Source organism: Anabrus simplex, chromosome 12, assembly GCF_040414725.1.
Source record: "Anabrus simplex isolate iqAnaSimp1 chromosome 12, ASM4041472v1, whole genome shotgun sequence".
NCBI classification, from domain to species: domain Eukaryota; kingdom Metazoa; phylum Arthropoda; class Insecta; order Orthoptera; family Tettigoniidae; genus Anabrus; species Anabrus simplex.
The window spans coordinates 87603640-87620379 of NC_090276.1; the positions used below are offsets into that span (position 1 = coordinate 87603640).

The 16740-nt window shown below is 42.4% G+C and overlaps 1 protein-coding gene across 6 annotated transcripts in view; it reads left to right on the top strand.

The window, feature by feature from the left end:
- Nucleotides 1–16740, top strand: part of Evi5 (ecotropic viral integration site 5) — a 508284-nt gene that overhangs the window by 364238 nt on the left and 127306 nt on the right. For 5 of the 6 annotated variants that reach the window (XM_067156470.2, XM_067156472.2, XM_067156474.2 and 2 more), the window contains exon 2: nt 1005–1226. In XM_067156470.2, the coding sequence (XP_067012571.1) occupies nt 1099–1226 (128 nt within the window). In that variant the 5' untranslated portion in view covers nt 1005–1098. Of the gene's footprint in view, nt 1–1004; nt 1227–6068; nt 6128–16740 lie in introns of those variants that run through there. The other variant, XM_067156473.2, reaches the window with a different exon arrangement.

A 16740-nucleotide genomic window follows, 5' to 3' on the forward strand; every position in this document is an offset into this window, starting at 1 on the left:
TGACCATGAGCCAGGCCCGGATTGCGTGTGCAGACTCTGTGACCAACACTGCCTTACAGTGCAAGCGTAGGCAACATACGATCACCCAGCTTTCCATTGAATAATGGATATGACAATTTTTAAAAGTGCAAACTAACTTGGTGACAATAAGGGGAAAGATTTACTTCTTACATGGCCATTGACTGCAATAACATTCGTATTATATATTAAGTATAGCTAGCTCATTCCACGTTAAGAAAACGGTATTGCTCTTATGACCTGCAAGCAGTGAACACACCCTTCTGAGACACACATAATTCCTCGTGATTAAGAGATATTATACTGTACTTCGTAATGTGTTAAAAAGGATGAGACATTTTTGCCCGTGATTTGTTGAAATAACTTCATAATATTTTATTTTTCATAAATACATTTGTAGGGAGGAAGCGCAATGGCGGGACCAGCCTTTGCTTCCTTGCCTTCCTTCATTTTCCTTCTACGTTGCTCTGGTACGAACCCTGTGAACCACCGGCAGCTCACTTCTGTAGTGAAGTCATCTACAGTATTTATTTGTTGCGTCTGTTTTCTAGTCTTTATTGCCTGAAGAAATTTATTAAATGCATCCCTCATCCCTCGAGCCCATAAGAACTATTTGTCTATTTTCTTCCCCAGTTGTGAAGTAGTTTACCTCTCATTCTGTACAAACAAAAAAATATCCCTTGCAAAACCCCGTTCCCTTTAGTTCATAAAAATAATTTGTAGCTTACTTTCTTCCGCTTTTTGTCTTGGACTTAGATAATGAATCTCACAAATTCATGTGCCGCCGTTTTCCCGTGATTCTGTTGTGTGGAGCCGTTGGATGTGGCAACCCTGTTGTCATGAGAGCATTACTGTTCTCTTAACATGGAATGAGCTATAGTGGACCTTTGTTTGTTTGTTTGTTTGTTTGTTTGTTTGTTTGTTTGTTTGTTATGCTGCTCAATAACAACAGCACTAAGAGGGTACTTGTGTTTGTTGTGTTCCAGAAGTTCTGATGGCCGCCCTACTGCGCCCCCTGCACTACGACTCGCCCGGTCTCTGGGGCTGGCTCTACCGGACGGCGGGGGCATTGCTTTTGCCATGAGCTCCGCCATGGTGGCACACAACAATTCTAACAACAATAACAACACTAACTTTGCTCTTAACAACAACGTCGACCCTTCACCCGGCGACCTGGCGCTGCTCGCGAAACTGGAGGAAGCCAACAGGTGAGTAATCATCTATTTTCTTATACGTATCTTACGATATCTCACCTTATAGACACAACAACGCATGTTATTATACGACACAATATTCTTTCTCATGGAATGTTTCGAGCATTTCACGGTCCTTTTTTGTGTAGAATTTGAGGTAAAACAAAAAAAAAAATATATTCAGTCTTGAAAATATGGGAAAGTTGGCGTCCCGAGAAAGGTTTCCAAGGAACGCCTGATATCCCTGGACCTATGTTGTATGTGGTCTATGTGAACAAACATCCAGAGAAATGAACCAGTTGCAGGTAGGCTGGGAGTCGGAGACGGGACCCCACTTAACCGAAGACGAACCAGACCTTTCGGGAAAGATCGCGAAGGGCGTGGAAACGAAAGGTCGCGTCCAATAACATTATTAGATAAATAAGGTTGAGTGGTCTTTTTGAAAGTAGGAAAGATCACAATATGAAGATACAGTTGAAATTTAGGTCAGACTGGAGCAAATATTCGTTAACAGGAAGAAGAGTTAGGAAATGGAATAATAATTTACCAAGATAAATATTCAATAAATTTCCGAATTCTTTCAAATTATTTATGAAAAGACTGGGTAAACAACTAATAGGGAATCTGACACATGGGTGACTGCCCTAAATGGAGATCAGTGGTGATTGATTGATGGGATGTGGAGAAATATTGCTGATAACACGTTCCTTGAAACTTGTTTTGATAATTGCATTGGCAGCATTGACGAGAAGCACATCAGGATAAAAACCTACAACCTGTTGTCCAGTCTATGACCGCACTCCTCTGGGGCAATGATTAATGAATGACTGACAGATGAAATGAAATGTTAGTGGAGAGTGTTTCTGGAGTAAAGGATGACAGGGAAAACTGGAGTACCCGGAGAAAAACCTGTCCCGCCTCTGCTTCGTCCAGCACAAATCTCACATGGAGTGACCGTGATTTGAAGCACGGAACCCAGCGGTGAGAGGCCGATGCGCTGCCGTCTGAGCCACGGAGACTCACATCAGGATAAAAATGTCCCAATAAAAGCAGATCTTATTAACTTATTTTAATTGCGTGCCTTATTCTATCGTCCTAGAAGTGGAGCCGGATGCAGATTGTACAAAATCATGCAGTGCATATTCTAATACAACTACTGTAAGTCGTTCAGGTAGAAGTTTACTCATTATTTGAATAGCAAAGAAGGGGAACTACCGTGGTAAAATCAATATGCGTTACCTGCGAATGTATTGCACAACGCAGCATAGAAACACGTAACGACTAACAACCTCATGTTCCGTGATTAATTACTTTACTTTGTGTAATGGCCTGTGTATAAACTTGATTTATTTGCTGTGGTTTTGTAAGCATATAGATCTGCTGCTTTTGTCTTAATTTTATCCGAATTAAGTTTTAATGTGTTGCGTGCTGTTTTGAAAAGTAGCATATGGTTTCGCAGCCTTTCGAAATACGGGCACCCCTTATTCCGGGATTCGATACGCAAGAGGTTTAAAATGCCCCCACTAAGTCTAGACCCGGGAATTGGTCATTCTCTACCTATCCATCTGTTACTATTTAATCAGACCTAGCAAAGAGACTACCGTTGGTCTGATTCTACTCGCTCAACTGCTGCTTAAAAACGCTTTCTTTGTGAACTTAGTTTGTCACAACAAGAATTCTGCGTGATATTTGAGACGGCGCTTGCTCATAAAATGGGAGAGAGATTTAAAATTTAGAATGCAGCTGTGTATTTGACATTCAGCCGAGGATCTTTCTTAGAAACATTCGGATCTTCTCTATTTGCGGTGGTATGCAAGAGCTAGGAACATTCTACTCTTCGGTGTTTGGTCTGCCATGATATGGGGGTTTCCAGAGGCGAGCAGCATTTTTTTTCCCCGTGCGTTTCACCCGATATTTCAGGTTTTTTCTTCTAATTTGAAATGATCCGTCCAGGATACTTATAATGAATGCAACGTTTGATTTTTTCCATATTTAGTATCGAGAAATAGCCTACAGAGGTTTTATGGCGGTGAGACATTACTTAAGTTCTTTTAAAAGATGCTTTGAAAACCTACATGTGTTCATGTACGGCTCTGATTGTTGGGCAAGGCAGAAAACGCATGACCAGCGAATGCATGTCACAGAGATGCGGATGTTGCGATGGTTGGCGGGAGTGCGCAATGAGCATGTGCGACGATCTTTTAAAGTTTTGCCCATCAGCGACGATGAAAAAAAAAAAACCGTTCCGCTGGTATGGTCACGTAAAAGAAAGAAATGAACACTCTTTAGCCATCGAAGAGCCGAAAAGAGGAAGAGGGCGTCCTAAGTCAACTTTGAAACGAACTGCTGAGGCTGCCTTAAGGAAAAGGAAAGTGCCATTAGATCGGGTTCAAGAACGTTGGATATACTCTCTACACGTCAGACGAGCCGACCCTGAGTAAGCTCGGGAGCGCCCGTTTTGTGGGTGCATATACGGCCAGGAAAGAAGCAGCTTTGGAAAGCTACAACTTTAGCAATTTTTTGTAATATTTCGAGCTGGAAACTAGCGATATTGAGGTCATTTGCACTTAGGACTGCACCATCTGCAAAATGAACGCAGTTCATTATTATTATTATTATTATCATCATCATCATCATCATCTGTATTATTTTTGTTGTCAACATCCCGTTTTTCTCAAATAATACAAAGCCTACAGCGATGAATAAGGTATCAGTGGATTAGGATTTTACCGACTTCTGAGTTCCATACTCATTTCACGTTAAAGTACACAGTTTGAAAATTAAGGGAACATGTTTTTGAACGTATGCCATGCTCCACAAAACAGTACCTCACTCCCACGTATATTACGAACTAAACCTATATTCTTTACCGTTGAAGTATATAAAAACATCGATGGATTCGTGTTCATTTTCAGAACACAAACGGAAATGTCCAAATAGGGGCGAAAACAAAGTGGTAACAGTCCTCCAGGGTGCAGCTATCTAGAGCGACGCATCAAGTTGGCCGTGAGTGGATGTAAGTGTATTGACATTTACAAACTTCCAAGATGGCGTCAATAAACATCACCAATAGCTCATGAAGCATTGTATACATATATTACCGTATGGCTTTTAGTGCCGGGAGTGTCCGGCTGATGCAGGTCTTTCTGTTTAATAACCATGGCGACTTTGCGCTTCTGAATATGGGAAGACGATGGTGATAAAAGAAGGGAGAGGGTGAAACCCGGTGTTGGCGCGTAACCTAACCCCATGGCACTACAGCCCTTGAAGGGCCTTGGCCTACTAAGCGACAGCTGCTCAGCCCGAAGGCCTGCAGTTTACGATGTTGTGTGGTCAGCACGACGAATCCTTGGCTTTCTAGACCGGGGCCGCTATCTCACAGTCAGATAGCTCCTCAATTCTAATCACGTAGGCTGAGTGGACCTCGAACCAGCCCTCAGATCGAGGTAGAAATCCCTGACCTGGCCGGGAATCGAACCCAGGGCCTCCGGGTAAGAGGCAGGCACAGGGCCCGGTGCGTGGTGTACTCCTGTCGAAGAACACCCTCAGAGGGACGAATCACCATCAACAGCGTTATATGCCTCACTCCATATGAGCACCGCAGATAGAAAACCTTTCCTACCGTGCCGGTCAACATGCTGATCGTGAAATCTTTTTCTGCTAACGGGACTCGAAGCGGCTAACCACGCTTGCCCACTAGTGATTGTTACACGCAGCTCAGATAAAATAAGAGACGACGATTCTAGTTTTGTATCCCTAGACGTATAAAGTTAGCATAAGTGTATGTTATATTATTTATGTTGTCAACATCCGTCTTTCTCAACTAATTAAAACACTACACCAATTAATAAGGTATCAGTGGATAGGATTTTTTTACCGACTTCTGATCCAGAATACTCAGTTTACATTAAAATTCAGGCTTGCAAACACAATTTCATTTTGAAGAAAAACACTAGTGTCGTGTTGATCAGAAATGTAAATGCTAAACAGGCCTTAATGGTCCTCACTGTGACTGCTCGGTTAATTGACTGTGGAGTCATCCTGTAACACGAATTAATCTCCATACCTTTCAAAATGGCAAGAAGACTGTTGCCACTGAAAGTTGCCTTTTCAGTGACTCTGTGTCTCAGGGACAAACACTTCAAAGAGCTGCGATTATACTTGCCAAATTCTGTGTTTACTTATGAAGCCTTTGTCAAACATTCTAACACTAATTTTGTATCTGGTGGTGGAGGAAGTACAACACTATATAACACTAATCAGAGAGAAAATGGAAGGAATCCGACACTTCGAAAAATTAAGGTATCGGCCTAACGATAAGTAAGACAAGGGCTACGAAGCCCTATGGACCTAATAGCGTCGGGGTCGGAAAAGAACAAGAGTTGATCAAGGGAGGTCGGATAGAATAGACGGAAGTGAGGAGCCTGGCACAAGTAAGTGGAAGCAATGCCAGGGCTCAGCTAAGGGCCCCGTGGTCGCCAACCCACACTCCCAAGTTGAGCCTTTGGGACCCCTAATAGTAGCCTCTTACGAAAGGCAGGAGATACTGTGGGTATTATTGTACCGCCTCCACCCACTGCGCTAAGTATTTCAACAACCCTACAACAGACTATATCGTTTTTGTGGGGTGGGGGTGGGCTAGAAGGGTTCAATTGCGGAGATTTCTCACGAATATACTGGTTATTATTATTATTATTATTATTATTATTATTATTATTATTATTATTATCATCATCATCTTCGGCTGGGCTATTATGAGTTTGTTGTTAATGGTTACCGTGCGTTACTCACTTTTTTCCTTGACGTCATGCCGATAAGATAAGAGCCCTACAGTGCACTCAGTGCCACATGGTGAACATGTACGGCTACATCTATGGATATTCATGCGCTGACATTCCTACATACAAGGTAACAAGGTACTGCTTCCTACCAGGTGACAATACTCTTCTTATGTCAATAATGAACAATATTTATAGGAGACAGAAATAACTTGTTCGCCTAAACTGTACATGCATGCTTGAGTGCCTTTAAGAGTGCTATAACTTCCATATTGTTTTTTTTTTGTTTTTTGTTTTTTTACAATAATGTTCAGGGCGATATTTTCGCTGTATTACTATTGTTCTGCCATTTTCTTAAATCTTGAGGATTCATGCTGTTGGAAGATAGGATCTTTTAAAGTCAGATCCTGATATACATGCTTATTAACAGCTTTATTTCCAAATAAAATCGTGTGTGTATTATTACTTCTTATAACCACATGTCATTTTCAGTTCATCTTTAAATCATTACAAAATATTACATTTTTGAGGAGCGTAGATTGAAGCTTGGTTATGGTACTTAATCTATATATATAAAATAATAGTTTTGTCTGTACATTGCTCAGAATTTGAAAAAGAATGGTATTTCTGTATCGGTCATGTCCACAGTAACAAGGAAATGCACTTTTTACTTTTCCGCAATGTCTGTCTGTCTGTCTGTCTGTCTGTCTGTCTGTCTGTCTGTCTGTCTGTCTGTCTGTCTGTCTGTCTGTCTGTCTGTACAAGCATCACAAAAAACGGCTGTGAATTTCATGAAAATCGGTATGTAAAGTCGGGGGATGAGCCACTACAATCTAGGCTATGTCATTTTATTCACGCTGAGTGAAATGGTAGTTTAGGGAAGGCCTAAAATTCAATTCTCAAATATTTATATTATTACTGGTCCTATCGATATATACTACATAACTAAAGTTACGTAGAATTAAATTTCCGATCATTTATGCCTTATACATTTTTACCGTACCGGCTATGATAACACAGATATTCATGAATTTCGATTTTTGTTGCTAAGTCCATATCAATGCCGGGCCACGAGAAAATGGGTGAACAGAATTGAATGAAAATCTGTATATAGAGTCGAGGATGAAGAAACTATAGTCTAAACTATAAACAGTTTCACTGACCCTGGATGAAATCGTAATTTAGAGGTAGGCGCCTAAAATTTAATCTTTAAATACCTTTGTTATTGGTCCTATAATAATAATTTCGTGTGGCTATTTCTAGCCGAGTGCAGCCCTTGTAAGACAGACCCTCCGATGAGGGTGGGCGGCATCTGCCATGCGTAGGTAACTGCGTGTTATTGTGGTGGAGGAAAGTGTTATGTGTGGTGTGCGAGTTGCAGGGATGTTGGGAACAGCACAAACACCCAGCTCCCGGGCCATTGGAATTAACCAATGAAGGTTAAAATCCCCGACCCGGCCGGGAATCGAACCCGGGACCATCTGAACCGAAGGCCAGTACGCTGACCATTCAGCCAACGAGTCGGACTATTGGTCCTATAGAAAAGTTATAGAGAATACAATTTCTGAAAATTCAATATTCTTAGTAATCTTACGTTAGAGATTTTGATTTGAGAAATCATCTTTCGTAATGTTCTGATATTTCCAGGTTTGTTTCATACATATTCCTGGAATCTCTGTTTTGCTGATTATTTTGCGGAGTGTTGGTGGTAGCTGAGTAGCTCAGACGGTAGAGCGTTGATTCCAACTTGGCAGGTTCGATCCTGGCTCAGTCCGGTGTTATTTGAAGGTGCTCAGATACGTCAGCCTCGTGTCGGTAGATTTACTGGCACGTAAAAGAACTCCTGTGGGAAAATATACCAGCCCCTCGCCGTTTCTGGAAATTGTAAAACTTGTAAGTGCGACGTAAAACCTAATGCCGTCAGGGTAGGAAGAGAACAAGAGTTGACTAAGAGAGGTCAGCTAGGAAAGAAGAAAGCGAAGAGGTGGTGGTGGTGGGTGGTGATTATTGTTTTAAGAGGAAGTACAACTAGGCAACCATCCTCTATATAACACTAATCAGACGGAAAAATGGAAGGGATCCGATACTTCGAAAAATGAAGATATCGGCCAAAGGAAGACAAGGGCCACGAAGGGCGTGAAAATGAAAGACTCCCTAGCCCTCGCAAACCTAAGAGCGTCGGGGTCGGAAAAGAACAAGAGTTGACCAAGAGAGGTCGGATAGGATAGATGAAAGTGAGGAGCCTTACACAAGTAAGTGGAAGCAATGCCAGGACTCAGCTGAGGGCCCCGTGGTCGCCAACCCACGCTCCAAAGTTCAGAGCCCCTGGGGCCCCTTTGAGTCGCCTCTTACGACAGGCAGGGGATACCGTGGGTGTTATTCTACCGCCCCCACCCACAGGGGGATCAGTCAGGGTATACCGTGGATGTAATCTGGTGCGGGTCCTATGCTGCTCTATTGACTAATTCGATCTTGCCAGTCACTATTCGGTGTCAACATACGGGAGATTAGAGACTGTGCGTGCGTGGATCAGGATAAGATAACTCACGTCTGCTTTAACAGTGGTGGTGTTCGTGATAAAGGTTAACATTCCCAGTGCACGTGTTGTCTTTAACTCATTTTATCCGTTTGTTAATAATAATTGTTCCGGGGTTTATCGTGGACCGCAGAGGTGAAAGAAGGTGCCGGGATGGATGGGTCTAACTACAATGTCAAGAAAAGAATTTAAAACTTAAACTGAAGGTTATATTTTCTTAAATTCAACCTTAGCAAATTTTCATAACAATGAAACGTCAGGTACAATGACAAATTTTAGACAAGACAAGAAAATTCAAAATTTAGTGACAGTTTAAAAATCTGGGCTTCAAGCCCCTCGCTTTACAATTCTTGAGCTCCTAGCTCAAATTTACAAAGAGCACAAATTCACTCAAGGGCAGAAATCCCCCTAATTCATGGAGCACTTGCTCCCAAAATCCAACATGTAGCCTTCAAGAGGCATACAGTAATCTTACTTTGCAAAAGAGCTAACAGGCTCTCGGTTTTCCAAGCCTATTCAAGGCAACATCAACTTACAATTTCTGGATTATACAGGGGTTTTTAATACCCAACCTACTGGACCTTCATGGAACAAGAATAATGGCTAAATAAATGGCCCGAACACAAAATGAATGGAGGCGAATACTTGCACTCCTAGATATGAACAAACCTAAAGGACACTAGGCCGATGAAACAGGGGCTATTCCCAAACTATGGAGGTGACTCGTATAAGAATAAATTAAGACATTACGGATAGGAAGAAAACCAGTTACAAAACATAGTCACCTCAAACCAATATGAAGGGGAGCTCGAGAGGGTACATCACTCTCTATCCCCGATTTACAGTTAGATTTTATGAAGTTTTTACATTAGCCGGCAGAAAGTTACATTTTAGGAAAACTGGGTTACATAGTTAATGATTCGGACCTTTCCCTCAGGTTAAACTGCGGAGCTAGCAAGAAATAAAGATGTTATGTGGCCATTACCTTGTCGTTGTAGTGCTGCCTGATGAAAGAGGCGCCGCCCGCCTCCTGCTTTGACACACAGTAGGTCAGATGACGATCAATTGGCCAAGAGACGTGAAAATCCGCAGTTTATAAACCCTCGGGGAAAGTTCGAGACCATTCAAGATTAGACTAGCCACATCCTCTCACGTTTATTGGTCGGTTTAAAAGTTACACTCAAAATCGAAGAATAAGAAGAAGAAGAAGACTGTGATTGGTAGAAAATTAATTACAGAAATTAGGGATTGGCTAGATTCAAAACTGGCAGAAATAACAAGGAAATATTGCCAACCCAAAAAAAATGAACATCAATCGATAAAAAAAACTTATGAATACAAAACTTCTTTAAATCAAAGGTTCTTTCACTTCGCACCAGGGTGCATGATCATCATTCTTTGGTAGTATCATCTATGAGAGAATGTCCAAACTTCTTGATGAATGGAAAACAAAACAAGTAGAAATTCACACAGTTCAGGAAACTTCACAATAACAAAATTATATCAGATTTTAGTGGTGACATCTTCAGAGTAAAGTTCTAACTTGTTGTATTATTGGTTTCACGTTTGATAGATAGAGGAGTTCTTTTAGGCACTCATTTTGAACGCGCGGCGTAGAGGTTGTACCTCCCGGTACAACAACAACAATAATAATAATAATAATAATAATAATAATAATAATAATAATAATAATACCCTCTGTGGATTGGGGACGCAGACGAAGACTACACCCACGGTATCCTCTGCCTGTTGTAAGAAACGACTTAAAGGGACCATGAAACTACGAGGGGCGTACTATATTGTTTTACACTTTATTTTTTGTACGTCCGGGTATGGTTCACATTTCACTTTTGAAGATGGTGATGTGTAACTAGTGTCTTTTTCCATCGTTGGGTAGCAGCACACGCACAGGGGCCAACGAATGCACTCGTCATAGCCATTTAATAACAACACCGTCAGCGCTATACGACTTGGTTCCTACGGAAAGAAGGCGTGACCACTGCAGAAATTCATTGGCGCTTGGTGGCAGTCTGTGGAGAACATGCGCCGTCACGGAAAACAGTTTACGACTGGGTGGAAGGCTGGAAAACAGGGCGCAAATCGGTGGACAAGGGAACCAGTTCTGGAGGGAGTGTGACAGTGTCAATACCAGTCAACATTGTCCGGGTCGAACAGGCCATCCAAGCAAACAAATGCATCACATTTACGGAAATGGAGGCAGCCACGGGAATTAGCCGAAACACCCTGCAGCGGATCGTGCACGGCCACTTACAGTTGGGGAAGGTGTCATCCACGTGGGTGCCTAGACTCTTGTCAGCATACGAAAAGCAGAGGCGTGTGGACGTGTGCAGAGAACGTTTGCAACGCCATGATTAAGATCCTGCCGATTTCATGGCTTCCATTACCATGAGCCACAAACGAAACAACAGTCGATGCAACGGAAGCATAGGGGCAGTCCACCGCCAAAGAAATGTCGAACAGTGCCATCAGTTGGCAAGCGAATGGCGACAGTGTTCTGGGACACAAAGGACATCATCCTTTTTGACTGGCTGGAATTTGGGGCCACAATTAACAGTGCAGCCTATGTGGCAACCCTTAAGAGCTTACGTCGTGCCATTCAAACTAAGCGGCCAGGAAAATGGGCTAAAGGTGTGCTTCTGCAACACGACAATGCCCGGCCCCACTCTAGCCGAGAGACCACCGCTGCCATTGATCAAATAGGATTCACGGTGCTGCCACACCCATCATATTCTCCCGACTTGGCACCAAGTGATTATCACCTGTTCGGGAACATGAAGAAACATCTGCGTGGTCGCCATTTTGCAGAACTGGCCACAGCTGTCGAGGCATGGGTACGCAGCACTCCAAAAGAATGGTTTCAGGAAGGTCTGGAGAGACTGACACATCGATGGCAAAAGTGCATACAGTTACAAGGAGATTGTGTTCAGAAGATGGACGTAACAACTGATGTGTAATGTACTTCATTTGGGCAGAAAAAAATAACGTGTAAAACAATATAGTACCCCCTTCGTACTTGTGATTAGTACCATCACGAGGGGAACACCATGGGTCGCCTTTACTTCCGAGTAGTACCACCTTGTTAGGTACACAATAGGTTTGTGATTAGTAGCAGTAGAGAGTGGTTCACAGTGAGTTTACAATACCTATGATTAGTTCCAACTATGAGAGGAACACCACGGGCTTAGGTTGCCTGTGATTAGTATCCACTATGTGAGGAACACCACGGGAATACCGACGCTCGTGATTAGTACACCTATGTGAGAAACAGCATGGGTTTGCATTGCCTATGAGTGGCGCCGTAATGTGAGAAATACCATAGGTTTGCGACCTAGATTACTTGTGAGGAGTACCACAGTGCGAGCAACACCGGGAGTCTCTTAATTGTGGTTGGTAAGAAATAGCATGGTTGTTACTTTACTAGCGATAAGTACCATTATGAGGGGCTGTTGACCTGGATTTTGACCCCTTGCCCTGCCCCTTGGTCAGTAGTACTATAGTGTCTGGGAAGGTGAGGCATTGCACGTGGGATCCACTGATTGTTTCAAATTCATAATCATTGTTGATCGTCGTCGTTTGGAATTCTAGTCAGCGGATCGATTTTGGAATTCTTTTTAACTTTCACCATCGTGAGTTGGATCCGCTGATAATTTTAAATTCATATTCATCCATTCATTGTTCATCATCACGTTTTGAATTCTGGTCAGTGGATGAATTTTGGACTTTTAAATTGTCATTACATTTCGTACCATTACGAACCGATGACCTTGAAGTTAGGCCCCTTTAAACAACAATCCTCATCATCATCATTAATAATAATAATAATAATAATAATAATAATAATAATAATAATATATTTAGATTGATGGTTTTGCGGCCTTAAATTGTACACATGATAATAAGCTTTGGGCTTTTGCCGTAGAGAAATCTTTCTCGTGAACAGTCGAGATTTTCTCCTGAACACGCGGAGCACGGTTCTTTGCGAAACGTGAAGAATTTCACCATGTTTTCTTGACACGGCAAAAGCCCAAAAGCTTATTATTATGTCTACAATCACATCATACTATGGGCTACAACATTGACTTGTCTCGGTCTCATCCTTGGCTTTGACAGTATGAAAGCGACTGAGGTATGATCCGATGCTATAAATGGTGTGAAAGTGTCGCTCATAGGGTCCCTTGATGCATGCATTTCACTGGTCTTGGCAGGCTCATATGTAGTAGCAATTTCTGGCTCGGTGAAGAAAGCAACAGGAAACTACCTTTTTATTCGCTTATACGTCTCTTCATTGATGCCTAAGACATATATGTTGAGGAACAAACGATCCTTCGAGTTGAATACATACATACATACATACATACATACATACATACATACATACATAGTCTCTGAGCGCTACACTGAACCAGTGAATGTAGTAAACGTTGAAGGCAAGGCAGTGCTGTTGTTGGAACATTTGTCTCAAAGGAGGCTCCAAATGGACTTGTACAGCACTTCTGTGGCTTTTTTCTTACTATGCTCGGACTAGCCGCGCTACGACTATGGACTCGATCTCTGAATTCCGGAGGCGAGTGGGTTCGAATCCAATCCCACCGTCGGTTGTCCTGAGAATGCTTTTCCGTGCTTTCTTATTTTCACTTCCAGGCAAATACTACCCGTACGCCACAGCCGCTTCCTTCTACCTCCGTGTCCAATTTCATTCATCTTCATTAGCTCCTTAACTGACGTCGACGTCAGGAAGGACATCCGGCGGTAAAACATCTCCCCTCATCCCCGGAACTAATATATAGATAATAATAATAATGGCGTGTGGCCTGGTGCAGGTCTTTCAATTTGACGCTTTACAGGTGACCTGAGCGTCTGTGAGAATGGGGCCCTACCTATAATGAATTCTAATGCTGAAGTGGTGGTGGTGGTGATTATTGTTTTAAGAGGAAGTACAACTAGGCAACCATCCTCTATATAACACTAATCAGAGGGAAAAATCGAAGGGATCAGACACTTCGAAAAATGAAGATATCGGTCAAAGAAAGACAAGGGCCACGAAGGACGTGAAAATGAAAGACTCCCTAGCCCTCGCAATCCTAATAGCGTCGGGGTCGGAAAAGAACAAGAGTTGACCAAGGGAGGTCGGATAGGATAGATGAAAGTGAGGAGCCTGGCACAAGTGGAAGCAATGCCAGGACTCAGCTAGGAGCCCCGTGGTCGCCAACCCACGCTCCAAAGTTTAGAGTCCGTGGGGCTCTAATGCTGAAGACGGCATATACCCCAGCCCCCGAGCCACTGGAATTAACCAATCGAACCCGGGACCCTCAGGACCAAAGGCCAGCACGCTAACCATTTAGCCATGGAGAAATAGCATGTATGCGTAAACGAATAATAGGTCTTATCATACAGTGATTACTTTGCACAAAAGTAAGTAAAACACGTTTATCTTCACAACATAAGGTGCTTGATTGATCTTCGTTTCAATGAAACACAAATATGGTGACCGAGCGAGTTGGCCGTGCGGTTACGGATGCGCAGCTCTGAGCTTGTATTCGGGAGATAGTGGGTTCGAACCTCACTGTCGACAGCTATGAAGATAGTTTCCCGTGGTTTCCCATTTGCACACTAGGCATTTTCCTTTCCTTAGAGTAGAATCTCTGAAATAAGATTTCCATTTCACCCATTGAGGCCCTACGTATATAACACTTGTTGTTTGGCTTACACTAGACATTGGTCACTGTATACCACGCATTGTAGACAGGCGTTATTCAATTTAGGATTGACTGCTACTCCCGACACATTTTGCCTCCCATTGATGCTCGAAGCTCCACAAGAACGGAGGAGCTTCATTCGCACGCGGCCTATACACTTCGCACGAAACCAGAATATTAATTTTTTAGCATTGTAGTTTCAGCTTGTCTGCATGGCAAATGTCGCTCTGTAGTCCTGCTGGACTTTAGTGCGACATAATTTTTCACTCTGTTTAAAACCTTTATCTCTGAATTATTTTTTACATAATAAAAAACTATTTTCATTACTGAATAATTACTCCAGCGACGAAATGTATAAGGAATCCGTTGCTCGCTTATTGCATGGAATAGGCTGCCGTGCTATTGTCTGTGGGTTTAAAATATTCTCTTTTGTCTACAGTAAAGAACCCAAGCACGGGAAGACACTCCCAAATATGTCGCAAGATCACTGCTCAGCGCCACAGATGAGGCTAGAAGCCATTTCTGTTTACATTGTGGGTCGCAGCAGTGAACCTCCCACAAAAATTGCCAAAAAAATCTAGTTTCGAAATAGATACCGCTACTCGTTCTCCCAAGGTTGGTTACCCTGTACTAGAGATGGGCACTATCGACTGATAACTATCGAACTAGTCGATAGTTTAAACTATCGTAACAGTCGACTACTTTAAAAAACAAGTCGACTGAATTCAGTCGCATTCCCGTCAGCCGTCACGGATCTCTCCACGTTTCACTGCCCAGTCAGCACAAAACAAGTCGACTGAATTCAGTCGTACTCCCGTCACAGCGACATGGAAGCGAATGGAACTATCGGTTTATGGTCATTTCGGATATGTAATATATAATATGTTAACTTTATAGGTACATACTTAATGTGGCGATTTTCTCTTGTTGTTTATGTGCTCTTTATTTCGTTGCATATTTGTTTATATTAATTACATTATTCATAAATAAGGCATAACTATAAAATAATCTGCATAACTATAATAATAATCTAGAAAATACAGTAGTAGTGTGTTTGGCTAGTCTCATATAAATTCCCCCTGTGGGTGGGGGCAGTAGAATAACACCCACGGTATCGCCTGCCTGTCGTAAGAGGCGACTTAAAGGGGCCTCAGGGGCTCTGAACGTTGGAGCGTGGGTTGGCGACCACGGGGTCCTCAGCTGAGTCCTGGCATTGCTTCCACTTACTTGTGCCAGGCTCCTCACTTTCATCTATCCTATCCGACCTCCCTTGGTCAACTCTTGTTCTTTTCCGGCCCGACGCTATTAGGTTTGCGAGGGCTAGGGAGTCTTTCATTTTCACGCCCTTCGTGGCCCTTGTCTTTCTTTGACCGATATCTTCATTTTTCGAAGTGTCGGATCCCTTCTATTTTTCCCTCTGATTAGTGTTATATAGAGGATGGTTGCCTGGTTGTACTTCCTCTTAAAACAATAATCACCACCACCACCATCTCATATATATCTTGATTGTGTACTACAGCAACAAATTTTACATATTATTATTGTTAGTACTGTTCGGGAATAGAGCCTCATTGTCGTCTTTCTACGTTTCACTGTCCATTTAGCACCAAGAAAGACCATTCCTATGATGCTGATTCGTATTAAGGGCATCTCCCTATTTATTAGCGCCGCGTCCGGACGAGTGCGTGAATCGGATTTTAACCTGCCAACTGTGAATTCCTCAATAGCGTGATTATATAAGTCTAGGATTGGGGTATGCGCCCAAGGTACAGTACTATTGTGGCATTTGCTAGGAATGAATGTAGAAAACCCCATGGAAAACTGCATTAAGGATACGGTATCCGCTTTCAGTGAATGGAATACGGACCTGGGATAACCAGGTGGCGCAGCTTCTTATTCCTAATGTGGATTGGTGTGACTCCTCGGCTGCGAACGTGGGTCCCTTTGAATACATTTGTAAGTCACTCAATATAACATTAATTTTGTTCTAATGGGTGTCTATACACGTTATTTCGATTTATTGGTAAATTGCGTTAAATCAGTCGAATTCGTAAAAGTACGATTCTCCACTTTTGATACGGAGAGTTTCGACTGGAAACATTCGAATGTTTTTCATGGACTGACTACTTGCGTTATATGAACTTTCTTTCGACTGAAATCATTCGACTGTTCAGTCTTCTCAACAGGAAGTAATGAATACTTTTGTTCGACTGAAAACATTCGACTATTCAGTCGATAGTTTGAAGGGACTATCGCCCGACTAGTCGATAGTGGTTTTCAGTCGATAGTGACCATCTCTACCCTGTACCTTAAATTATTTGGTGTAAATAGCAAAATGGCTACTCCATCATTTACTGATGATGAGTTGTGTAATCAACAATGGCAGTCCAATTGGAATGAATCGTCACGAGAAAAGGGACATTTTTATCATCTATTACAACCTGTTATTCCTCCTAAACCGTGGTTTTATTATGGCACGTACTCTCGGTGCCACATCA